The 27840-nt window shown below is 37.5% G+C and overlaps 1 protein-coding gene across 1 annotated transcript; it reads right to left on the bottom strand.

Annotated features, from left to right (window-relative positions):
* Positions 1 to 1278: 1278 nt before the first annotated feature.
* Positions 1279 to 26331, bottom strand: NEIL3 (nei like DNA glycosylase 3; the record flags this gene model as incomplete). Its single annotated transcript, XM_080343592.1, has 10 exons — positions 1279 to 1455; positions 2272 to 2446; positions 4351 to 4753; positions 7746 to 7915; positions 10894 to 11060; positions 13562 to 13636; positions 14942 to 15155; positions 16218 to 16352; positions 22121 to 22236; positions 26215 to 26331. The coding sequence occupies 10 exons, from the start codon at positions 26329 to 26331 to the stop codon at positions 1279 to 1281; spliced, it is 1749 nt and encodes a 582-aa protein (XP_080199718.1).
* Positions 26332 to 27840: the final 1509 nt, after the last annotated feature.

The following is a 27840-nucleotide window of genomic DNA, read 5'->3' as shown; positions in this document are numbered from 1 at the left end:
GAAAAGAGGCAGAAAAAAGCCTCTGAGTTTGTGTTGGTTAGGACAAGACTTAATAGGTTTCACTTGTACCACAGCATGGAAGATTTAAATTGGGCTGAAGTTTCACAACTTTGTCAAGAAAATTAAATAGTTCTCCCCCCTCAGCAAAAACAAACAAACAAATAAACAACAACAAAACTCCACCCAGCAATAAAAAAACACATAAAAATACACACACACACAAACAAATCCCCCCACCAAACCCCAACACAACAGATAGCTCTCAAATGTCACAATTAATTTTGAAGTATTTACAGAGACTAAGACCATTTAGAAGAAGCTTTTAAACCAATTTAGTCTAACACATTTTTCATGGGAAACAACACTACTTCCCATTACTTTCATTAAAAACTGATTGTCAGTCAATAATTTATGAAGTTATGGCCATATCTTAATTACTTTTATCTTCCTTGTTATCTATAGTACATGCTCCAAAAACCTGAAGAATTCTGTTGTTGCATTACTTGACATTTGAGAGCTTACCATATTCTATTTACTTTTGCCCTTGCTTCGTCAAATAGTGGTAAGACAAGCAAATGTAAACTGAGTTTTAACCACTTAAGAGGTATGATTGTATTATGCATTTCACATAGATTGGAGAAAAAATTCAGGAGCAACTAGCATAAAATGTTAAGGCCTGGATTAAAAATATATAAGTAAGAAAACTGCAAAGTCATAGAATTCATTTAAGACAATTTTTGTCTCTGTTTTCCAAATCTAGCAAGGTCACACATTCAACTATGGTAATACTGAAAGAATACAGTCCATTGCTGTTTCACGTTAAGCTCTGAGGAAGTAAAGCATCAAGTGGCATTAAAAAGAGTGTATTGTCTTTTTATTCACTTTTATTAAATATGTTTACATTCATTAAAAAGTCTACCAATTTAAAATTTTAATGAAGTTCTTTATAAATCTCACATATGCTTGAAAGTATGCAGTGCTGTCAAACTTAAGTGACATTTACATAAAAAAGAAAACAGTTCAGGTTTTTTTCAGAAATATAACAGTGTATCACAATATATTGCAAGCTAGATGTTTATTTCAAAATAGTATGCAGCATACAAGCAGCCTTAAATTTTTGTAAGGTTATGTAAAATTACTCTTTCCAAATCTGTTCTTTACATTGTTGGAGCCATTTTAGTAATTAACCAGTCAACAAAGAAAAAGACAAAAACAAACCAGAAATGACTAGGAAAGTTATATGCACTTAAGAAGGAGCAGATAACTAGAACATCAACATCAAGGAATAACCTGCATACCTGGCCCATTTGCTGCCCATTGGAAAAAGCGGCACTGTTTTTCCTTCCCAAGAGGGCACACAAAAAAGTTCTTTCCATTATTTGGACCAATCTTCAACACAGTCTTCATAACACATCGCTTGCCATGGTTACAAAATGGAAAATTCAAGTCAGCCCACTGCCAAAAGAAACAAGTTTCAGGCACAATTTTAGCATATGAGATGGCTATGAGTTCCTTATTTTAAAACTGGCAATAGAAACAGATCTACAGGGAGGCCCTAGAAGAAACTCTTACTAGTAGTTAGGAGACTTGTATTTCTTTTACAATCACCAATTTTAGATTTTTCTTTAATGGCAACTACACACACTGTAACTAGTGTAACTTTCATTGATGTTAACAAATAGTTTTCTTCAAATTAAGGCATTATAGTTATTACTGTCTTGAGTTCATCTATTAACTACCTGGTGGTAGGTGACTGAGGCAAACTCAGTCACATATGGTCATGACAAGGAGCAATGGCCATCGGCTGCAGCTGGGAAGGTCAGGCTAGGTACTAGTGCAGCAGTGGGAGCAGCTGCCTGGCCAGATAACAGAATCTTCATCCTTGGAGGCTTTCAGGATTTTGGCTAGACTAAAACATGGCTGATATCTAGATCTAGAATTTGCCATAGTCCTTCTTCAAACAAAAGGCTGAACTAAACTTGTACAAGTCCCTTCAAACCAACATTTCTGCTATGCATCTGTTTTACTCCACACGAAAGCAGATTAAGAACATTTGCACAAGCAGGTGCCTTCTCAGCAGTAAAAGAAGTAACTAAAACTGTAAGTTTATAACTACTATTATGTTCTTAGCTTCAATTCAGTGTACAGAAGTACTTAATATTACCCCAAACTTTAAATGGGTTATATCTGTCCACAATTGCAGATTCTGGGGCATGGAGGGTGAAGGAACAAGAACTTAGTAGAAAACAGGCCCTGAAGTCTTAGACGTACTTGAAAGTAGTTACACCGAGTTTCTCTGGGTAGAGGACAGGCATAAAACTGCCTGCCCTTGTTCTCTCCATCCTTTTTCACAACTCTGAGGCTGCACAGACAGCTGTGCTCACTGCAGCGAGGATGGCCAGTGCTTGACGCATGAATATCATCTGTCATGTGAGCTTGAGGTTTGCTGCAATGACAGGTTACAAAATGACTCCTGCGTAATGTTAAAGGGATTATCAACACCACAACCAAAGAACTCTCTCCCACCATTACAACTGTTCACTGAGTGAACTTTTACACACAATGACAGCCAGGTAACTTCTCTACAGCATGCTATTGCACTTTGAAAGCTGAATGATTGCTAGTTGTGAACAGACAAGACTCTGTGCTTTTTGTGCAAGTATTCTACCACTTTTCCCATGTTTTAATTTATTTCAAGGTACTAAAATTGATCTGCAAAACAAATATTACCACCATTATCATACTGCCCACTCCAAATTCCAGCATACTCTAAAAGAATATTCTGCTGTCAGTGGGAAAAAGCCAAGTAATTACTCCACGTTGAAGGTTATCTGTATGCTTCACAGAAATTCTCCCACCCTTTCTAACTAAAAACTTACAGTAATACTCCAAATTATATTCAGACAAGAAATAATCCAGCTGAGGGGGTAGAACAGTGTTTTCTGAAAGGTATGAAGTTTATTTCTTCTTCATGATTGAGAGAGAGATTACCAGAATGCAATACACAAGGCTTTATTTAAAAACATTAACATGAAAAATATTAATGCTCTGAAATGTATCTTTCTAATATATTTATAGAGTAGAAAAGCAGTGAGGAAACCATGGTGAAAAATGAAAATATAAATTAATTAATTATTGTTAAGTTCTCGGCTTAGGAATTTTACATTCTCTTTTATGCCTGGAAGACTGCAGTCCTGCAGACATCATCAGTTTTTTTCCAACACCTCATTAAAACAAAAGAAAACAAACAAAAAAAAAAGTGTTGTTTTTTGTTACAAAGTTTCCTGGGGTTTTTTTTGTTTGCTTGTTTGTGTGTGCGTGTGTTGTTGGTCTTTTTTTTGAAGAGGGGGATTGTAATGTTTAAGTTGATGACTTGCTGTAACTACCTGTTACCATTTTAGTCTCATTTCTTCTTTGCACTCCTCTGTATTCTCAATTATCCTGCCTACATCCTCAGTTCTCTGTAGTCCTCTACAGGAAGAAGAATATTCATACAGCCTAACCTGGCTAGACATTGAGATTCTGTTTCAAAACTGGTGCTTCAACAATGCAAAAAATAATTTTGGTATTTCGGAAAACACATTAATAAACATTTGGTAGCATATCACTAATATCTTTCACATTCATCTTGCATAGTTCACCACTGTAAATTGAATCTAATCTTGCAATTCCAATTTACTGTTGTGTATGTCTGCACAACTTTTCCGTTACAACCCTAATAGGTTCCGCCATTTCTCCTAACTAGGCAGCGGATGCATCTGAATAGGGCTGTGTAAATAAAAGTTCAGGATGGGTAGAGCACTGAAGTAGTTACATACAGGATAGGGAGGAAAGTTTAGAGAAAATAGTGATGCAAGGTTCATCAAGGTACCTGTACAGAGCTTTGTATCAGGGAAGAATGTTGAAAACTGCTAGCTGACGAATAGCTTTAATTGGTACATATTCATTGAGCTACTTCCCTTTTGTCATCTTTCACAATGACTTCAAGATCTCTCTGAGCAGACAGTAACTACAGTGCTAAGATGAGATGATTTCTTAGGTAGAATTGTGCTTGTTGACCTATTAGAGCTATACTGTCCTATTCCACAGGAATAGCTGAACTATGAACTGCTGTTTAGCTAACAGCCGTACTGGCCAGATGCCAAAAATCAGGACTTTTCCAGTAAGTCTGGGTCATTCAGTGCTTTTGAAATCCAAGTCTAATTTTAGTTACCCAAGAGTAGGCTGCCTCTGACAGAAATCCAAAGACAACAGCATCTGAACCCAACAGCACAGTATTCCATTAATCTTCAGGGATAAAATTGGTTTATGGGATTATAAAAAGACTTGTTTACAATTTAGGATACATACCTGATTGCTATATTATACTGGTGATCTGAAGGTATATGATCAGTTTTCTGCTTCTTCTGTACGTGTTTGAAAGAGAGAGGTTGCTGTGAGGAAGACAAAGTCACTGCAGTTCTGTGTGTTGAGCAATTCTTGTCTGTGCTTCCCCCTGACTTGTAGACATTGTTTTGGATTTGTTTACAATTGTTTTTTGGAGCAACACACTGAGAGTGTCTATCAGATATTTGGGTATCACTTCTCGAAACAGCTTTGTTACCAAGATCTGTTAGGACAAGAGTTGTAGTTCCAAATGCAGCTTTCCAATTGATCTTTATTTCTGTGCTTGGTTTTCTGAAATCATTACAAGGATACTTCATTAAGCTTATGTTAAGATCTGCAGAATCTTCAGCATTCTTCATCTTTGGAACTAAGGAAAAATAAGTTATTGGTTATAATCCATCCGTGTAGACTGATACATCATATTTATTATCTATATTTGTAAGTCATCATACAGTGAGTGAAAAAGTACATTTACCATACCATCTTGAAAGATCTCAAAACCTGTCACAGATTAGATATAGTACCAAATTTCTTGCAGTAAAAAAGCTCATGCACTTTTGGAATCACGTACAACCTGTGTTTCAAGATAATATTACTATTGTTTGAATAGGACCAGATAGGAATAGCTTGCTGTAAATGAAAGCTATTGGAGAATTAACCATACAAAATTGGATTTGCCCCAAATACAGGTTTGCTTTTTTTTTCCAAATAACCTTTTTATAACCCCAGCACTGGGAGATCACAGGGTATGGTACCTCCAGCAGCACTACATTATCCATTTTAAAAGCATTGTTTTACTACTGACACAAAAAGGAATATTCTTTTGTTGGGTTTTGTAGTGCTTTCAGGGCTCCTGTCTTTTCCAAACACTGTGTGCATCCAAACTTATCAATCCCTTACTGCAAGCGGCTTTAGAAGTAAGCAGTTCAGACATTTCCTTTGTATTTATTTTCTGACATGAGCAACAGTACGTTTCTTCACAGAAATAGAGGCCTGCCTAGTGGGCAACAATAATTCCAACAGACTTGACATAATTTATTAATGCCAGTTTAATAAATAAGGAGTCTGTAGTTAAACTTTCCTGAGAAAAGGGTGAAAAGATGACTTTATAGGCTGCCTACATGAAGTCTTTGTTAAGTAGCTGTGAAGCCATAGTGTTCAAGAACAGAGTCCTTTCTCTTCTACCATCTCCAGCAAGTGTCTCCGTCCTACACCTTCCCTCCATACAAGCAGGAGGGAATTAAACAGAAATAAAATGGGTAGGTAAGGCATTCACAAGGGCACACTCTCTCCAGAGGCATTCTCATTCAGAAACAAAATAGGGCTCCCTACAGCTTACTCTGAACAACACTTGTTTGCAGGCTCCTTCTGTTTTGCTGCTGCTGCACAGTGAAACAAGGCGGTGCCAGCGTGTTCAGAAAGAACAGGACCTTGGCCTTAGCAAGGGAGCAAGGAAATTAAGATGTAATGTTAAATAGTTACTCTGTCTACAGACTGAATTATTTTGGCAGAATGGCCAGCAGCTAACTTTACGTACCAAGTATTTGGTCCTCAAAAATTCAAATGTTTCTGTCAACAGTAGTTAATTTTAGAAACATTAGAAAAAATGAATAAGAAAGCAAGGAATCTTAAAGTCTAGAAAGAGAGAGGTAAGAAAAATCATGTTAAAAAAATAACTTTGAATATCACTCTTAGGATACAAAAATATATCTTTTTTTGAAAAAAAAAAAGGTTTTTTGTAGCAGTATTCCACCAACTCTAACACATCTTCAGATTCCAGGTCTGTTTTCAGCAATAGCATACAGCTAAACAAGTGAAACTTAGAAATACAGGAGAAGGAACAGAATTTTGTTACAAAGCTTAAAATAAAGCATTTGTCTATATGCTGTTATATATTTTAAGGCCAAGCTGACGGTCTAAATTCCAGGATGTTAGTTGGTAAATCTGACTCTTAAAACTTTCATGTTTCTGGCAAGATTTGCCTCTTCTAGCACCAAGTGTCATGTAAGGCACAAATACATTTTTATTGATTTGTGGCCTGAAGAAATGGATTTTAGCTAGTGTAAGACAAGTTTCACACACATAATTCATAAAAGGACTAACTGGAACAAAGAAATACTTCAAAAAAAGCACTGGAACTTATTTTATCAGAACTGAGATCAGTACCAAAAAGTCACGTCTTCACAGCCTGGGAGTTCAGGGGCACTTTTGAAAGTATGGCTCAAAGTATCATCAAAAGCTACAGGAATGTGATCTTTAATTCTGATTTCAGCATATCTACTTTAAGTCATATAGTTAAATTCAGTGAACAATAGGTCCTGGCACCTATGTAAAACCGTTAAACTTCCCCACATACAAAAAGCCTGTATATTATTTACAAATATATTTTCCTTCAGTCTTGCAGCAGAATTAGATCTATACTGAAAAAGCCCCACACATGCCCACCTCTAGACTTTGTTTCTTGGAACACACATAGCAATTCAAAATGTTTCTAAGCAATAGTCTTGATCCAAATAACTCCCTGTAAATTCCTACACAGAGTATTTTACTCACTTTTTCTACAGAAAGTGAAAAATAACCCAAACAACAAACAAACAAAAACACACACACAAACAAAACAAAACAAACAAACTAACAAAAAAGAAAAATCCTCTTCACATAGAAAACAGGTCTCAGAGGGTCTCAGTGGAAAGTGTCCATTACCTCACTTCATCTCTTCTTAAAATATATATTTTTCTCTACAGAAATTTGGAGAAAAGCCAGCATGTTACACATTGAATCTTCCTGTCCCTTTCCAGATCTCATTGACAGCTGCTTCTGCACACTAGGTCTAGATTGAAGCATTAAAAGCTCCAGTAGGAGACAAACAACAAATGTTCTTACTTTGAGCTTAGAAAAAAAAACAACAAAACCAAACACTAGGCCCTGAGAAACATGACAAACTTTTGGAAAGGGTACCAAAATATACTGTTCTTGTTCACCTGAAAGAACAGCAATTACTTTTCTGCCCCCCTGGGGATTTTTGTATCAGATATATGCTGCAAGCTTCTAACAATTTTAAGGAGAGTTGAAAGAATGGCAAGCTGTCTCACTCCTTGCCCCATTGAAAACAAAGGGTCACTGCAGAGGCTTGGCTATCGCATCCCACCTGCATACACAGCTGGAAGACAAGACACTTTTAGGGTTTAAAACAAGACACTTTCCATAATCGCCCTTGTAAATTTCCCCCAAATCTGACATTTTTAGCTAAAGTTATATAAATAAAATTCACAATGAGAATCATCTACAGTTCTAAAAACTGCATGAAAGCTACAATCCCCCGCCTTTCCCAGCAGAGGTTCCAAACAACTTTTCAATACCTTCAGGCCTTGAAGTCAAACAGGCATCACAAATTTCAGCAGAAGGCTTGTTTATTAGGGTACAGCGCATACACGTCCACTCCTCTTCACATTTCTGAGCTACGTGTTCGTTAGAACATGACCCCCTGCCATATGCCCAGCCAATTAGGCTATTTCTAGTTGGCAGTTTGCTGTGAAACAAAAGAATGATATTAGTCTTTTGTGATGTTTCTTCTACAAATTGCCTTACACCACGATGTGCAGGGAGACACAGGGCTACAGAACAAGCAGTACAGAGTGTTATGGCCTGCCTATCATAGCTTGGACAGCATGTCATGGTTAGAGGGTTTTTTTTTTTCCCCCCTCTTTACTTAAAGGGCAAGTCTTTTGCAATGCTGCAGAAGTAATACAAATAAAAATATTTAGACAAAAATGGACAAAAAGTTAATAATTAAACTGATGCAATTTCCAGCACAATGCCACAGCCTCTCTCAAATTCCCTACCATTTTCAAGTACTGCAACAAGAAACTTGGCGAGAAAGGGAGACTGTTTTAGTACTTCTCTCCCATCCCTTGTACAGAACACTTAACAAATGCGTTACTGGATGAACTGTCCAGAGGCTGATCTACAGAAAGCCACACAATTTAGCAAATAAAATTTTGCTGTCATTTAAATGGTACCCATTGGACCCCTTTATTACCGTAACAACCAACAGAACTACAACACTTAAAGTTAGAAGGTCTTTCTTGTATGTTACCATTTGCTGGAAAACCTTTTGACATTTAGGAGCCTGTTCAAAATAAAGGATTTTTTTTTTAGTGTGTTTTTTTGTTTTAATTCCTCCTCAGAAGGAGTTCAGGCATGTCTTAGCTATGACTGGTAACCCAAAGCTGTACTCAGGACACCTCCATAGATTTATTTTTATGTATTTTCCTGTAAATTATAGTACCTCCTATGTTAATGCACTGATTTAGAATCATAGTTACTATTTTACAGTCACTACATGTTACCAAGGACTAATTTTGTCATAATATCCAAACATGATTAGCATGTTAAATGTAACTTGAACTTACCTACTCAGTAAGATATGTATATAAATTTTTAAGTACTATGGTTGATAAGTCATCAAGCATATTTCTCCATAGTTTTTGTGGAATTATGTGCTTTTTGGAGATTTTGTTTTAATCCTAAGAATTTGGGCACTCCAATTAATAACGCAAATGCTGTACTTACAAACTGTTGTGACACTCCTTAGACCTATCACTTATTCCATAATTAATACCCTCCTTAACAGGCTAGATTTCTAAGAGAATGGTAGGGCTATCCATTACCTACTACATCTCTTCCATGATAAGAAAACCAAGGAGGATAATGAGAATTGCTGACATGCCAGAGATCCTGTGCTGTCAAGAGGCAGAACAGACAGTTCTTCCTCTTACAGTAGCATTCATCAAAATACTGTGGCTAGACAACAAAACAGACAAACTGCAAGTGTTAAAACTGTGTATTTTCAAATTATTAGATGAGTTGTTTTATTCAGCTATCAAAGATGCAATACTACACTGAATCTATTCAGCATGTCATCTTTTGGAGTTTAATTCTATCTCATCCCCCAATCCATCCATCCTGTCATTCTACCCCCACCTCTGCTCATTTTGAAACACGAAATATGGAGGAAAAGTGTGTTTTAAAGATTTAAAGTACATTTGAATTTGATAAGGTAGCTTATAATGGGTATTTTCTTCATTTTTTCAGTTGAGCAAAATCATAAGCTACTTAACTTGATCCAAGAACCACTGGGTTAAATTCTACAGGTTATGATCTGTAGCCAGTCAGGTCTGATCACAGGGGGTCCTTTCAGTCTTCACACATGAAAAGCTCAGAATGGCAGATAAATCACTTGAGCTACACGTACTTTTATTTGGTAACAGATACTGCATAACAGAAAACAGAGCAGTAGAACACAGACGTAACCATTAGGATGAGGACAGCACAAAATCCAACCTTTTTATTTTGCAGCTACCATTACCATGTACTTCACTGAAATATACCATTGTTTAATTATTAAAAAAATATCAACAATCAAAACACTACACATTCTAGAACAGAGAAAGGTATTTTTTTTTCTTGGATCATTTTCTAGTTATCTGACTCAACGGAACACTGCTGTCTTTCTAGCCTTCTGCAAAACATTTCTCATTATTACTTTCTGAAAATACAGCAGGTTGGGGTTACCAGCATGTGAAATATTTATCTTTCACATTGGAATTTTCTGTATTTGATCTGTACTCAAAGGAGATTTTTAAGCTCAAACCAAAATCCCTTCAGCTGTCTGAATCTTGAAAGAAGGTTGGAGGGGGGTTTGTGTGTTCTGTAAATCTTATCTAAAAATATAGAAATATATATCTATATACACACACAAACTAAATGAAGGCAAAGTTTGCAAGGCAAAGCAGCGTCTTATTAGATGGACAGAGCTCAGTATAAAAAGGCAAGATTCTGAAACCTCAGATGAAAAATTTTCAAGAATATCTTAGGTATGCAAGAATGTGAATAAGGGTTTTTGGAACTTCTACCTTTTGACTCTTTGTGATATCAAATGTATCTTGTGATTTTCTAAAATAAAAGGAGGTCCTAAGCCCTACAGTATTTGCTGTGCTCTGAATTTACTGAAGTTCTAGTTTTTGTCAGTGTAACTCTACAGCCAGAACAAAACTGCATAGATGCACAGCTGTCTAGATATGCCAGGACTTAAAGGGTTATCCTATGAAAAGAAATAGAGACACAGATTTCTACCCTCATTATGTGACTCAAATCAGTTGAGTGTAAACATCCAAGCCTATTATATTGAAAACACCAGGAACAAAGGACAATTTTTCCAGAAGCTTTGAATAATTCTCGGTACTCTGAATTGTTTTATAATTCCTACATTTAATTACAGTAATAGCTATTCCATAACAGATGAGACCTTTGAAATAGTTTCGAAGAATCAAAGCTTTTAATAATTTTTAAATACCAATGGCCAAAACATTTTTCTTCTGCAAAGTCAAGTGAACTTAGATATAAAATGCACAAGGATCCATTCTACCTAAGAAGTGATGTCCTCTTACCATAACAGCACTTCCAAGGACAGCAATGCTTAAAAGTGTTATAAAGCTACCATCATACCTAACACTGACAAGCTGGGGATCCGCCTGTTGACATCGAGAGCAGAAGTAAGTCATCCTGTTATACTCTCCTAAGCGACACACAGTGACCTTCCCATTGCACTGTCCACAGGCTGGGCGCTTGTATACTTTGTAGTGTTTGTAGAGTGGAGACCCAGTTTTGCGGCACTGAAACAGAACCATGTTTATGAAGTATGAATTTTATGTAAGTCCCTCTACAGTTCAAATGAAGCTAAAAGAAAAACTACAGAAGCTGACAGCACAACAATTACATAAAGGTATTCAAGGCACACTTACGAGGGCTATCATCTGTATTTCATGTTCTTTTATGAGAGGAATTTACTTTAAATCAGGTATAGTAGTGTCTTGAATTCTCCACATAATGAAATAAAAGACACAAGACAAAAAACATACTGTCATCGTGCAAGCAAATATATCCTAAGGACCCCCTGAGTTCAGCTGGACCAGATAGCTCTGATCCAGCATCAGGAGTGTTCTTAAAGAGCTGATGAGCTTGCAAAGGAGTAGAGAAAACAAAATAAAACAAACATAAATCACAAAACCAACACCACCTTCCGTCACCCCAAAAGAAACCAAAAGCATACCGCAGAGTCTGCTCTGATCTGACACTACAATCTGGATTAATCAGCCTTCCCAAAGCCTAAAGAACTGTGCAATGCAGAAATATTCCCAGCATTCTGTACGAGTCAGGTAGTGCTCAGTAAAGATGCTTAGCTTCACCTTAGCACTGGCCACAGCAGACAAGTTAGCTCATGAAAAGCCACTTGGCACTATGGCAAGCTCCCCAGATCCTGGCAGAAAGCCATATTAAATTAGGTACAATACAGCCCAAAGGGCACAGTGACCTAAAGAGCCTCCCAAGGGCTGATAAGCAGGCACATTTCATGAGACAATTCACCTGGAGTCAGCAGAGACGTACCCCAGCTAAAACCGCAGGAAAAACAAAACAACAAACAAGAAAAGCCCAGTAGAGATGCAGGCAAGTCTGCAGAGACATCCCAGTTTCTGTACTACGATCACCATCCCTTGGGCACAGTTCAAACAATACCATAGCTGGCCCAGGAATACCAGCCCAACTCTAGCAGAGCTCATTAACTCTAGCTCCATAATGCATGAAGACCCCTGGAGTTCTCCCAAAATACAGGTGTCTTTGAGTACAGCGTATCTGCTTCTGCTGTGCTCTTATTCATCAGCCTCACTGAATGAGAATGCTTTTGCCGGTACAATTCAGTAATCCAACCAGAAGGAGTTAATGATATATATTTTCATGAATATTCACAGGAAGTTTGCTTTCTCTTCAAGATTTTTCCTCAAGGTTTACAGATAGTTTCTTAAAATCAGTTTCCTTAAAATCAGTTATTTAAAAAACAAATAAAAGCAACATCTTTCTACACAAAAAAGATTCCTCATCTTTGTATCTGTGAGATCTTACTACAAATGTTACAGTATGATTGCTACAAACATTCTGTAACAGTCTATAAAAATGATCAAGTACTAGCCCTCTTATTAACCTTTTTGTTATGTTTTTATTTTAAAGAGGCTAGGGCGAGCTCTCCTTTAAAAGTACTTGACTGGTGAATGCTTGCTAAGTATAGATTGTAAAAGTTTTGAAAACACCTAAAGTGAGCTACATAAACTTTAACTTGTTTGTGACACATTTAAATCCTCTAGTACTATAGTTATTGCAGAACCGGATGATATCTCTTTACTGGTAGACTTTGCTACAAAGTTTAGAGAATGAAAAGATTTCCCCAGCCAACACACTGAGCCACTCTTCGGTGGGCTGGGGGAAAGCAGATTTTTAAGTAGACTACTGAACAATATACATTTTTAGACTTTATGATCAAAAGATTATATTACAAAAGTTAGGTGCTGTCCTGCTAGCCTACCAAAACAAAAGGAATTTTTAGCAGGACTATCTCCTTGCCTTTCACAAATACCAAGAGAAACAGACAAGAATTTCACTGCCACGGTTCATTTCTCTGCATGCAGCTTAAAGAAGAAAAACATAGAAAAAGAGAGAATTTGAACTAATTTTTGTATTTTTGAAGAGTTAATGAGGAACTATAGAGTTTACAGGGAAAAAATCAAATCCTAGTGAAGTTGTGGCAGTAGGGAGAAACTTGAATTTATTTCAGTTTAGCAACTAAAAAAGTTGTTTCAGGTAGAAAAAAATTGTTAGAAGTTACAATCTATTTAGTCAAATACATATACTTGCCATTTCAAGTTTCATAAAGGAAGTCACATGAATTACGGTCATACTTCCCTGGGAAAAATCTCTAGTTCCCAGTTTGAAGAGTGACCTTGAAGTTATCTTATATAAAAATTTGCTTAAACCTACATCAAATCTGACATGTTCAGAGTGACGTTACAGCACATGCACAGCAAAGCTCTACCGGCCCTAGGGCAGCATCTGTCATACTCTTCTGTTGCAACTAGGCCAAGGCTGTGCACATTCTTACAGTCTAGACTAGCCCACCTTTCCATCATTTGACAATTCATATAAAGAGCACACAAACCAACATTCCTATTCATGGGAACACTTGTCCTGTTGCATCTTTTAACTGTTTTCACCAGATGACCTCATACAGCTAACATGCCAGAGTCAAGTTATGGAGGTTTCTCAGAAACATGTGACAAACCAATACCTTATAAAACAGCAGGGTAAAATCACGTGTCATTTTCACTAAGTGACGTATATGCTCATCTGTCAGTTGGCAAACCTGTAAATAAGACAAGAATGATTTTTAGAATATTGCGATGCTAAGGGACAACAACAGAAAGTCCTAAAAAGCAGGGGCACTTTGAACACCTACAGCTGACATGGAATTACATTGCTCCTACAGTAACTTCCTGACTTCCCATTTTACATATATATATATTTATATATATATTTTTATATATTTTTTATATATATACATTTATTTATTTATATTATATATATATATATATATATATAATATATGTATATAATCTATCTCAGTAAACCAGTATATTTTCACATTCTACACTACACAAACTCATTGTGTACAACCAAAGAATATACTCTGCCTCATCTGCATAAAACATCAGGTAAAAATTTCAGTTGTTTTCCTCTATATTGATCTAAGAGTACCTGATCACAGGAATCACGTATAGTTAAGAACTCTTAGTTCCTTCATTTCCTCATGGATTATGATACGACCTATCTATCATCAGAGGCTCTTTGCTGTGAGAGACCTTCAGGAAGAATACTTGAGCCAAAGGAGTCAGAATTAGAGAGATTTATCAACTAAATACATTTATGTTAATAACTCAAAATTTTAAGTAATGTTTTTTCTTTCTTCTGCCAGCTCACATTGCAGATACAACTAAAATCCAGACTGATCCTACGAAGATCACATTCTTTTATTATGTTAAAAAATACTCTTTAATTTACTATCTTCACCGGCTTTCCTTTACATTCTATGTAATCTCAGTCTGTTATGCAAACATCAGGCTTCTTTTTAACCAAAGTTTGGAGACACATGCTTGAGCATCTCAACCAAAAAAAGTAAAGTAAGCAATGGTAGAAAAGCAACTTATGCCAGCTAGCAGGACAAGTGGAAGAAGCAGCTGCCAAAAAAAGGTTCTACCACATCAACTATTTTGGCTAGTAACTGAACAAAGAAAAACTGATCACTCTTCACTTGCGTTTATTTATGGGCTGACAATGTAACAGCATCACAACAGGATGCCAGGCAAAGTCAGGATTTGAAAGTTCGATGGATTCCCTTCTAAGGAGAGGTTTCAAGTTTTAAGAGAGAAGGTTTAGCCCCACAAAATTTGTCCACTCTGTGAGGCAGAAGTAGCAGCAACAAGTTCCAAGGAATGCTGTGACAAATATCTCCAGTTATAAAGATAAAACATTAATTTACTGTCTTAGAATAACTTCAGAAATGACAGATGATAAAACAAAGGTAAGAAGATGACAAACTGTTACATAAATATGTATTTACATTCTTAATACTTTTGTGTCATTAAAAAAAAAATATCTTGAGACAACCCACCATAACAGCTGGATGAAGACCACTGTCAAAAAGAGCTTCATTTTTTATGATATTTCCCACTCCAGGTAATACTGCTTGATCCAGTAACACATCACACAACATGCGGGTTTTCTGCTGCTTAATTTCACTTTCTGCTCTTATGAAGCTAAACTTTGGAGAACAGACATCTAAGCTTTCCATCATTCTCACTTTCTGTTCACTCTCAGCTGCATTTCTGGAAGAGAAAAATACATTAAGATTTATTTTTATTATATGCTAATATTTTTAAAAACAACACATGAAAGTATAATAGAACATTACATGCAGGTAACAGAAACCATGAAAATACCAGTTACATGGAGAGGCACAGAAATTCCATTAACCACCTCTCCCAAAAATACGTCAAAGATACATGCATAGAACATGCATCTGGTCCAGCATACAAGAAAACATTCTAATTTTGTTCATTTTGTTTTGAAAAACAATTGCCAGGTCCTTCCTTTAAAACTGCTTCCAACACAGAAAGACCTTGTGTTTGGACCATCAAACATAACTAACGGTATGATTCAGTCATTACAACATGTCAATAAAGATAAATTTTCTTAAACCTTGATTTTATTAGGTTAAACATAATCGTTTAAAAATAGTACAGTACAAGAAGTCTCAGGCTTACATAAGCTTTTATATTTTGTAATATTAAATATGCATATATATTACTTGAGCTTACATGCTCACCCAGAGCCTCAAGTGCTTTAAAATTAAACTTGCTACATTATTTTTATTAGTGAGAAGTATGATGCAGATGGGCAAAAACAATCACTTAATGTCAATTAGAACAATTATACAAATTTGCTTTAAAAAAAAAAAAAATAATAAAATAAAACCAAAAAGTTGGGAGCACAAAAATTTGAAATGAGTAATCATCACAGGTCCTTATTTTTATTAAGAAAGTGAGACTTGAATGGAAATTAAAGGAACAATGGGGTTCAGCATTCAGATTTAAAGATGGAATTAAATCGAACTTTTATTCCCACTCTTGACACTATCTAATGAGACTATGGCATAGACTACTTTAACTGTATGTAAACTGATAAAAGTAACAAAATGAAGTTACCATACCAATCAATATGGTATGTTTAGAAAGTTTTGTTTCTTTGTATCTATAATGGCATCCAAGCAGTTAACTAGTTCTCTGTGATTTTTCACTAAGTACTTAAAAGAATGCTATTAAAAAAAAAAAAACACACAAAAAAAACCCCCAACAAGCTGTGTTTAATTTGATTAGTTTCTGCTTTACCTATATTCTACTGTCACCTCAAAAAAACACACAGTATCCTCCGTAAGCTGTATCTCCAAAACTGGTGGTGCTCCATTTCTGTCTTTGCTTTCACCAGGATTAATGCGCATGGAACCATTCATACCGAAGTGAATCCTCCAAGAGAAAGAGTTGTTATATGTATTTTATCTTAACAATGTTTCCAAGCATGACACTAACCTATTTTTGAAGTTAAAAGCTGTTCTTATGTAAACAAGTCAGTATGTATGTACATTAATTCTAGTCATTAAGAGTGACATGCCAACAAACTACATAGCGCTCAGTTCCCAGAGAAGAATCCTCTCCAAGTCAAATCCACTCCAAAACACAGCAGTTTTCTGGTGGTCTTCATAATTTGTTATACAGAAATCAAACCTGATCATTCAGTAACACACTTTTTTGATGTATCACACTTAGTGTTTTTTCACTTGACACATTGGTCTTCCAGCACAGGTTAAGTCCCCAGGGAGGCTGAAATAAATGAGGCTACTTTAGCAGACAATTCTCTGTTAAATCAAGCAGAAGTCACCTGGTATGAAAGGAAAGATTTCAGTCCCCATATTGCCAACACTGTTATCATATCAAAGCTACTTCAATAACTCCATAAACAAAGTAATTAATATCTGCCATATGTTGTTTTCTGCTTTTCTTTGCCTACATCCAAGGCCAAACCTGCAGGTCAATTAAAAATTAATAAAAGAAAGTGAAAAATGCACAGATGGCAAAGATGTGGAGCAGACTCTTTCAAGTGTTCCTTTTACAGATCACTAATACTTTAAGAGGTCTTGCATTTTATGATATAGTCGTCTGGGAACTAGTATACTTCAACAACAGGCAACTTTGACTATGGAGCCTAGAAAAGAGATGGGGCAGAATTTTTAGCAGGGCCTATTGCAGTAGGATCATGGTTTTGCAAAAGGGTCATGGTTTTAAACTAAAGGAGGAGAGATTCAGGCTAGACACAAGAAAGAAATTTTTTACAACTAGGGTGGTGAAACGCTGGCCCAGATTGCCCAGAGAGGTGGTAGATGCCCCATCCCTGGAGACATTCAAGGCCAGGCTGGACGGGGCTGTGAGCAACCTGATGTAGTTGAAGATGTCCCTGCTCATTGCAGGGGGTTTGGACTGGATGACCTCTGAAGGTCCCTTCCAACCCAAACTACTCTACGATTCTATGATTATCATACATTTCATTTATTACAAATTAACCTGGTACATTCAAGTCCTAAAAAAACATAAGGTAGAGGAAGCGTTCTACTTCTATATACTGTATATAAGAAAAGGTGGATTAGTTTATAGCTACAAAAAGATTTAACAGATTAAACTACACAAATGACCAAAGAAACACAACATCAGGTGTATATTTCCTTTTAACCCCTCTTTGTTACATTTCAGAAAGGACAGCCATTTTAAATATTTACAGGTAGGTTAAGACAACATTATAAGCATAGTCTTAAAGTCAACTCTTTCTGTAATTTCCTGATAGCATTTATTTTTTTTTAATTTTGTAAGACCTGTGTCTTTCCAAAACTCTTCTTAAAAGTCAGTTCAGATGATACAGTTATTTCAGCCCCATTTATTTTCAATAGCCATTTCCAGTTCTCAAGTGCCACAAATACTACTGCACAGGCTTAACTAGTCAAATTTATTTTAAAATCAAGTTTGTTTTTAAAGAAAACTCTTGTAACTTGCTATCAAATGGTAATGCACCAAATGCTTATAGAAAGTTATTTTGAAAGAAACAGCATTCACGTTAATAGCTGATTGTTTCATTTACCAGGTTCCTGACTACCGTTCAAAATGAGCACTAATAATCACAACTATCAGCTGCCTTAGTGACTTGTCAGTTCATGACTAGGAAAAAAAAAAAGTCATTGGTACAAATTTACATTCAAAAACCTTAAGAAATTTAAAAAGTTTCACTCCAATGTGTTTCATTACCTTTGATAGCCTGAAATAGGGCAAAACAGGAATCTTCTCACTTTAACTACAAGTAGAAAAGCCACACTAATTAAACCTAGGATCCATTATTTAATTGATAACTAGTTCTATGGAGTTCCTATTTTCTGTTGTTTTGAACTAAAAAGGTGATGTTTTATAGTTATTTAGTGCTGTACAATATTGTAAGGATCTGCTTTTATTTAAAACATTTTACCCCATAAAAATGAAAGATTACTAGAAGCACAGTCAAATTATTAAATGGAGATGGAAAGACAGTGAAAGCTCACGTTAAGGGCCAAGATGCCATTTCCCATCAAGACAGCAGATGTCTTTCCTTGAAGGGATTTTCCTAACAATACTTTTGTCCATTTTCAGTTACAATATTATACATTATATGCATTATCAATTTTCAGAAACTTCTACACCATTTATCACTTCAAGTTGACATTAATAGCACACTACAGAAACTAAACCAAGGGCAACCTCTCTCACATAACTGTATCATTTCCATGGCAAAACATGCGGTCCACGCAAGTCTCTCCTGCACAACTCAAGTATCAGAGAACTTTTTTTTCAAATTCCATTGATTATTTAAGTTACTTTCAAGGCAAAATTGAAAAAGAATCCTCAGATTTTCAAAAAACCTTGACTTCTTCAGTGACTTGTTTAAACAGAAATCAAATAATAGAAGTCCTAATTTTTTCAGAAGGTGCCATTGCTCATTTGAACTCCTAAAAAAAAAAAAGCTTCTATTGCCCACCATGGATTGCACATATACTCAACTGAACTTCATTTGCTAATTGCTTTCCACAATACAACAACACTTCATAAGTATCCTCCTCATTTGCAAGTCAGGCAAGCAGTAGTCAATTTGTATAAAACAATTTAATGGCCAGGTTATCTTCTCCCACCAGGCAGCCATTCCACACTTGAGAAAACCCAGGATCATAAAATTAGTTAATTACTCTTCATGGCCCGGTCTTTCACAAGACATTATACCAGCATGACTACCAGCTTTTTACAGGTAATCTTAGCAGATGAGAAAATCTGGTTTTGTTAAGAAACTATGTACATATACAGAATCTGTACATCAGTATTCCTCCTCATGACAAGAAAGTCCTGTATTTGAGAGTTAACTTTCATTAAAAAAATGATACACCCTCTGAAGGCATATTCCTTATTTTCTCTCCCAATAAGAATCCTGGAAGCCAATCTTTGACTGCTGTAAAATGCATTTTCTGAAGCCTTTGCCTATCTCTCCTCAACATTTTTAAATCAAGAGAATGAAGATCATAATTATCAGATAAGAATTAACTTCTGCCTCCTGTGTAGAGGCCTTTCTTGTACTTCTACAATATTTACAACCAAATAGATTACATGACTAAAGGGACTTCTTAAATACAGTTTCTAGAGCTACAATAACTGATAATTAAATTTTTAAGCTCCTTATCAAATGATAACTGAAGGGTGTTTTCATTAGGTACAAATTATTGCATTGGCTCAAAGCTTAAGAATTATTTAAGATCTTTCAGGGTCAAAGGATTATATTTTCCATACTAGAATTTTGCCACATTTTCTTTCTCTTAGAAGAGAACTTTTACAAAATGCTTATTTACATTCCTTAGTAATAGCTTTTTTCTTCTGATAATGTAATTTAGTCTGTTGAAACAATGTTTTCCTACTGTATAATTTATTCCTTTGCTTATCCAATAAATTTGTAATACAGGTGATATTCATTTAAAAAAGGTTAACATCGTATCAGTTACCTCCCTTGCTCTGTTTTTTTTAATCTACCTTTATAACTCATCTTTTTTAAAACTGCTTTTTCTTCTCTGTTTCTATTTAACAAAGCACAATAGAAAGCAAGAGAAACTGATTAGGACCATAATCCCACCCTTCACAAACATGGGTAGCTTTAAATACATATGCAGTCCTGTCCTACTAGTTAATTGTATGATCGTCATGTAGACCAGTATGTGCTTGTAAGACTCCAACATTAAGAGAAATAAGCATCTAGCACCAAATCTGACAACCAAGAGGCCCCTGCTACCAATCAGTCCACATATCACCCCAGGTAACTGATATATCACTGCCTTTATTTGTCCAGCATGGAACCACAATAAACTGTTGCACTCACAGCTGAGAATTTTCAGTTCCATCTCCCTCCTATAGTAGTGCCACTGGTAAAATATTATGTCACAGAATTTTAAGGTATTTGTTGATATTACCAGAAAATCATGACCTTACAGCTACATTCAAGACCAGTCACTAGGTGACAAAGACTACACTGAACATAAAAGTGATGTTGTTTTCCCTTTTTAAGATCTAGAAAGATTAGAATTATGTTGCAAGTAGGAAGGTGAAAGAAACACATTAAATGCAAGTCTTACCTATTAAATATAAGGACCTCACTTATGTATTCTATACTAATTACAATAAAGAATGACAGGGGATTTTTAAAATAATCCATTACACTGTGCATTTGGTTAGATTTATTTTTAGTAGGCTCTGCAGTACAAAGGCATATTGAACTATTTAAACTAGATTCCAAATACAACCTTGGTGGCTAGTACAAGATGTCATCAAGGGGTTAAAGCATATGACCAAATCCTAAACATGCCAACAAATCCCTAATAAGCTCTGCAAAGCATAAACAAACAAGGATTTGGTAATTTTACCATTTGTCTAGAAGACATGGTTTCACTAGAAAGTTAAGAGTTACATTTATGATACCCAAACGATTCTTCTGTCAAACTTCAAATCATGCTTCCAAAACAGGGAACTGCTAATATTGTTTAAAGAAAGAAAGGCAGCACAAACGTATTCATGTAGAATATTTTAAGTTAGGCATTTTTTCTTACACGAGTTAATTATCAGAGCAATTGAATCTTTGATAAGGGTTTAGATTGTGAGGTGACAATAAAACCCTGGCAGATGTATTGTTAACCTCCTCTGCCCCCCACATCCCCCTTCTGCCTCTCCCTCTCCCCGCTTTCCACTCAGGACAGGCGATCGGGAGGGAAATAAGGACAGAGAGAAGAGAGTTGGAAAAAATTAAAGATGTTTTACTAATGCTACTAATAAGAATAGAGAAAATAATACAAAATATACAAAACCAATCTTGAAAGTCTCAGCAACTGCAGAGCTGGCACCCAAAGTCCTGGGTTGGACTCTGCAGCCAACCGGAGCTGGATTCAGTCTGTCACTAGGCCTCAGTTCGCAGGGACGACTAGCAAGGTCGTCTCCTAATGTCAGCCATAAGGAAAAAGGGAAAAAAGGGACGAGATCCTCATGATCTCCCACTTTTATGTGAAGTATTCACGTGAATGGAATGTTACACACAGTTGGTCAGTTTCTTGGTCACTTGTTTCTAGTTGTCCCTCGCAAGATGTCCATCCATGCTTATCAATAAGTTTGCATTCCATTGCTATGTTTACCAAAACATGTATCTGATTCTCCAGGAAAATGCAGTTAATATGAAGGCTTTAGCTGACAGGCAAATTCACTAAAAGAGAAACTTGTTTTTTAACAAAACCAGTACAATCTTTAAAAATTAAGTACAGAATTTCAGTCTAAATTTCTTGAAGCAAGTTAAAAGAAATTTGAAGTACAGTTAGTAGCAGAAGATACTAAATAGCTCTAACTGCACGCACTTCTGAGTTTTGTCCCTAGAAAACGCGATTTCCTGTTTGAAACAAAGCATTTCAAGAAATAACTGTCCTTTTCAGGTACCTTTACGTGGAATCTTCTACTAAGAATAAAGCAATAAATTATTTGAAAATTTAAGTGACCATATCCAGTATTTCCAGCACTGCAGGGAGGCTGCTGAGAAGTTTCTCAGTAACACTGACTTTCAAATATCCAAAACTGACATTAGCAAACATAAGAAAATCCTCCAAGCAGGTACAGTCAATGCATAGGAAGCTTTTTTTCTCGCCTCTTACCTCAAAGCTTTCTGATCAAAATACATAAAAAACTCCTTTCCCAATGTCTCCACACCCCTGTAAACATGTCCAACAAGGAAAGTGTGACCAGAGGTTCTCTCCTCGCTTGCAGTAGTCTGAAAATGAGTATACACACAAAGATTAAAACAGAATTTATACTACTTTGATTCTAACATCAGTACACATTCAACAAGTAGCTGTATGAACTAATTTTGCAACTTGGACAATATTAAACATTTTCTCCTTGAGCAGCTCTATCAAAACCAATGAGACTATTAACCCAGGAAGCAGACAGTCACTATGGCTAATGCTATCATAAGTTAGCTCATTCTTTTCCAAATTGAAACAATATGGATGTTTCAGATGGTAGTTTGTCCTCCTCTTAAATTGCCAGCCTAGAAGTAGACTCAGTGACTTCAGCAGCCCAGGCAGCCTTAAGACACACCATGGAAAAATAATCTAAACCAACACATTTTTGCCTTATTTGTAACTACATCAGCAGGTATATGTGGAATTTGTTGTTTATTTGGACTTGTTGCTCTTCCTATTCTGTAGCTGTTTGTTGGAACGATAAAGGACTCAGCATTCCGATTCAATATGAATGATACAAAGCCATTTATTACAGAAACAAGCCTCCTTATATATGCAGCTATTCTCTGATCACGCACCTACCCTCCAAGCATGCATTCACTGATTGGATATCATCTATGTTCACGAGCTGTCCACGCACTGGAGTCTCACTGCTGATAGGTCTGTTGATTTACATCATGTTGAGGCCTTGCTATTGTAGAAATGCCTCTCTCCCACAGCAGGTCCTGTTTTCAGCCTTTGAGTTAGCCTTGAAATTCCTGGCTGGTTCAGTAACAAATCTCCATCTAACAGAAACCCTTCCACAGCTGGTTTTTGTTTGGTTGGTTTTGTTTGTTTGTTGTTTTTTTTTTTTTCTTCTTCACTAAGAGGTTGATATCTAGTTTTCATAGTTTTGAGTTAATAGAGATATAACTACATGAGATGTCCCTGCTCATTGCAGGGGGGTTGGACTAGATGACCTTTGGAGGTCCATTGCAATCCAAACTATTCTATGACCTTTTTTATCAGGGTATTTTATGCCTTTTCCTTCAAGTCATGAATTCACAAAAAGAGTTTCAGGCTGATGTAAAATAACAGATATAGCTTAAATACTAAATACTTGTCAGTATCAATTCTGTCATTTGCAGATCTCCATCCTTCTTCCAAATGCCTATTGCTGGAGTTTCTACCCATCTTAACAATACACTTTCAAGCGTTCCACATGGGGCATTGTGTATTAGAGAAAAGGCTTCACTGAGCACATAGCGATATTTCACTCTTCCTACTAGTTGAAAGGCTCATCTCAAAAGATGTTGAACAGCAGGTGGTACACTACTAGAGGACAAGAACTGTGAGATTGAAGCAATAATCTTTTCTTGCTTAACATATGAAAATCCACTGAAATAATAAGAAGGGACACCCCCCCAGGTTATCTGCTCCAAACACCTGCTCAAAGCAGGACAGATTTAGGTCAGACAGCCCAGGACCTTGTCCAGTAAACTTCAAAGCAGACTTCAGACAGAGGCTCCCATCCCTCTGGGCCCTCATTCTAGCACTGCACTATGGTGGTGGAAAAACTCTCCTAATACCTAATCAAAATTTCTCCTACTTCCACCTGCCTCCGCTGCCTCTCATCAAACTGTGCACCTCTGACAAGAGTTTGTCTCCTCCATGCCTTCCTTTCAGGTAGCTGAAGAGAGTAATAAAAACCCAGTTCTATCAGCTTTGCCTTAAGCATCATGTGCTTCAGCCTGTGAAACATACCAAGGGACTCCCTCTGGTATGTAATTATATTTTTCCTACTGGGGAGCTGAAAACTGGACACAGTAATCCAGATGCAGCCTTGCAAGTGCTGAACAGAGGTAAGAATCATTCTTCTCCACCTGCTGGCTATGCTGTTGTTAGCACAGCCCAGTATGAGGCTGGCCCTCTTCCCTGGAAGGACACACTGGTGACTTGGACTCAGCTGGTAGAGGTCCATTTTTCTGTGGAGCCACCTTCCATCTGAGCAGCAGCCATTGCATGACATTATTGCAAGTGCAAGACTCAAGTCCTGCAAATGCTGAATCTAAGTTTCTGTCAGCCCATTTTTCTCAGCCTGTCAAAGTTGCCCTGACTAGTACTCCAAGTTCCCCAAAACCTGCTGAAACCTGCAGTATGTTCACTGTCATCAAAGCCCTAACTGCAAGGCACAGGTATGCGCACCAGTGCTTTAATCACAACACTCAATTGCAATGCAAATATGTATGAAAATTACCCTGGCAAATCAGCAAGGCTCCAGCTAGTTAGTGAAATTTCAGAGCTACTCTCTATACCATCTCTCACCGTATTATTACCTTGAAATGATATATATTTAGAGGGCTTTATGGTTATTATTCTGTCAAGTATAAAAATATTTTTTTCATAATATCAGTATCATTTACTTTGCGTGTTATCAAAATAAGCAATGTTTTGCTCTCATGTAAACATTAATTCCTTTCAGTAAGAGTATTAAAGTTAGTTGGTGTGCAACAAGGTTTTATTTAGTTTTAAGCTACTCAGGTTTGTTTAAACTAAACCAGAGTAAGCACTAAGACAGAATTTTAACTTTTCTTCAAAATATTTTAAGTTAAATTAATACCTCTTTGGTATCAGATAAGCCCTTACAGTCACTGTAGTACAGATACTATTGAACAGTGTAGTCTTCAGCAGCAGCCAAGGCTCTGACCATGATTAGCAGCCACTGTGAGATCTAAAAAGTGCAAGACCCTTATGATGGTCATTAGCCAATGAATAGAGTCTGTCCTAAGGTGACTTACTGTAGAAAATTACGAACATCAGTATATTTGAGGGAATTAAATTTGTTTTGAAACCACAGGAGCATAACTCTTTACTTCAAAAAGCTTAGTCCTGAAAGATACAAACCTGTAAAGTCTGATATGTTGACTGCCTATCTAAGGCATATCTTGAACCACATTCTTCCTTAAATCATTATTTCATTTAAGTACTATCTTACTGAGCCTTAATCACAAACTCTCCTACACTGCCTTTTATACACTGAAGGTGGGGGAAAAGCTCCCCAACTTTCTGTCTGGAGGCATCCAATATACTTACCTGGGACACAAGCAACACAATTTCTCACAGTTGAACAAAATCAGGCATGGAAAACAATGCCCTAGCCACCTCTATAATCAAAACCAGAGGAGCGTATCTTCACAGCTCATCAGCTAGAACCTGCTTGCTGACATCCTAACTTCTAGCAGAAGGTCTCAAAAGCCCCAGCAGAATTTTATACCAGTGAATTATTTTAAACTGCAAATAGAAAGGATAAAAACTACTATAAAAAATATATACTGTAAACACTGAGAGTAGATATCACACTCTTTACTTATTTAATTACTTGGTCTGATTAAAAATGGGGTTTTTTTAAATAATTATAGAAATAAAAGCTCCCTTTCTGCAGGCCACCAACTACATTTGTCCATCATGTTTCCTTGAGACTTACGAAAAATTATGACATCACCAAAAAAAAAAAAATTAAATTAGGGACTGCTACTATAATCTTTCTTGTATTGCAGGTTTCCTGAAGCTAAATGATCTTTTAAATTTTAACCTCAGTAAACAAGAGCGATTCTAAAACCTTTCCCTCATTAGTTCCACGCCCCCCACTACGTTTCTACAGCTTCAGCATCTTACCACATCCGACCTGCGAAAGTTTATTTATCACGCTGCTGACAAGAGTATTTTATAATTTTAAAGGAACAATAGACAGCATCCACAGACGACCCCCCCCCAAGACGACGGCAGCCGCTGCGCAGGCGCTGCCGCGGGCGGGGTGCGGAGCAGAGGCCGCGTCGGCCGCACCAACCACCCGCACTCTGCGTCCCCGCACCCCAGCGGCTCCCGACGGCTCCGGGACCCATTTCCCCTCCCCCAAAGCTGGCGGCGTTCACCACCGCGCAGCCCCAGGAGCTCAAGCTCTGCGCCCTCCAGCCCGGCCCGGCGCAGCGCTGCCCCCAGGAGAAGCACCCGGCCCGGCCCCTCACCGCGCCGCCGGCTCCGGCTGGCAGGGCGCTGCCCCGCGCACTCCGCACCGCCTGGCCGCGTCGCACACGCGCCCGCAGCCTCTCCGCGCAGAGCGCGCAGCCCGGGCCCTCCACCATGGCCGCGGCGCCGGGTATCCGCTCCGCGCCGCCCGCCTCTCCCGTTCAAATCTGCCGCTCGCTGTGGGGCGGTGCTGCCGCGCCCAGGCCGCCCCGCCTCCGCCCGGGTGAGCGCCGGGCCGCTACCGCAAGTTGTTACTGGCGGCTGCGGGGCGCATGCGCCCCCGGGGGCGTTCAGGCCGAAACTGACAGAGAAGTATCTCACTGGCAGCCCGGAGCTGCCGTGGCGGCCCCGCCGGGCCGGGTGAGCCGTGCTCGGGGGCGGGCGCGGCCGAACCCCTCTCTTGTCTCTCTTCCACAGAATCACAGAATCGACTGGGTTGGAAAAGACCTCAGAGATCATCGAGTCCAACCCTTGGTCCAACTCTAGTCTGTTTACTAGATCATGGCACTAAGTGCCATGTCCAACCTCACTTTAAAAACCTCCAGGGACAGCGAGTCCACCACCTCCCTGGGCAGGCTGTCCCAATGCCTGACCACTCTCTCTGTAAAGAATTTCTTCCTAATATCCAGCCTAAATTTCCCCTGGCAGAGTTGAAGCCCATGCCCCCTTGTCCTAATGCTGACTGCCTGGGAGAAGAGACCAACCCCCACCTGGCTATAACTTCCCTTCAGGTAGTTATAGAGAGTGATGAGGTCCCCACCAGCTGGTGTTTAAGCTTAGACGACCGTTTGCATTGCTAGGAACGTTAATCAAAAACTTCTTTTTTGTAAGACCCTTCCGCGAAAACACGGTATATCCTACTTATTTTGTTGTTAAGTGTGAATTTCAAATGCCCTCAAATGCCTAGTTGGCTGTCACAGGCTGGCAGCCTGGTATTGTCTAAAGCACCCTTTTAAGTACACCTTCCAAGACTTAATGCACAATTGGAAGTTAGTTTGAGCCCTAAAAAGGTCAATATTGAACAGGTTTTTGCAGTCGGTCCAAGTTTGCACAAGGAAAGATTTCCATGCTGCATTCGAAGTAAGAAAGGGTGTAATAAAGTCACAAGCTCTAAGAAAACGGAGGGACTTTGCATTTCAAGGTAGAACATCAGGCACCATTTCCTAATGTCCTCCTTATGAGGCATATTTGCACTGGTTGAAATCTCTAATTTAATGTTACTTATTTTATAAACAGTCCATTTCCACTTTTCTATCTGGGTTCAAACAAAATACATCTTATTCCTAAAAGAATAACTTTTTTTTTTCTTTTTTTTCTTCCTGAAAGGAAGTATCTAAATCAAGTTAAAGTAGTTGCTGAAATATAACTGTGAATTCAGGCTACTGAAGTTAGGGTATACTGCCTTTTGTTGTATATGTCTTTTATTTTTTTTTTTATTATTTTTTGCAGTGATGTTTTTGCTCTGATCATTCTAAATTAAAACAGTAAGGCAATTGTTAGTCAGAGAATTAAGCTCACTGGTCAGCAGAAATCAACAATGTTCCAAAATGATACATAAATTTAAGCTTATTCTTCTGCTGCCCATGAGTCCTGCCTTACTGTTCTTGCAAGGCAGTTAGAAATTG

Source organism: Nesoenas mayeri, assembly GCF_963082525.1.
Source record: "Nesoenas mayeri genome assembly, chromosome: 4".
Classification (NCBI taxonomy): domain Eukaryota; kingdom Metazoa; phylum Chordata; class Aves; order Columbiformes; family Columbidae; genus Nesoenas; species Nesoenas mayeri.
This window is presented reverse-complemented; position numbering and strand designations above follow the sequence as displayed.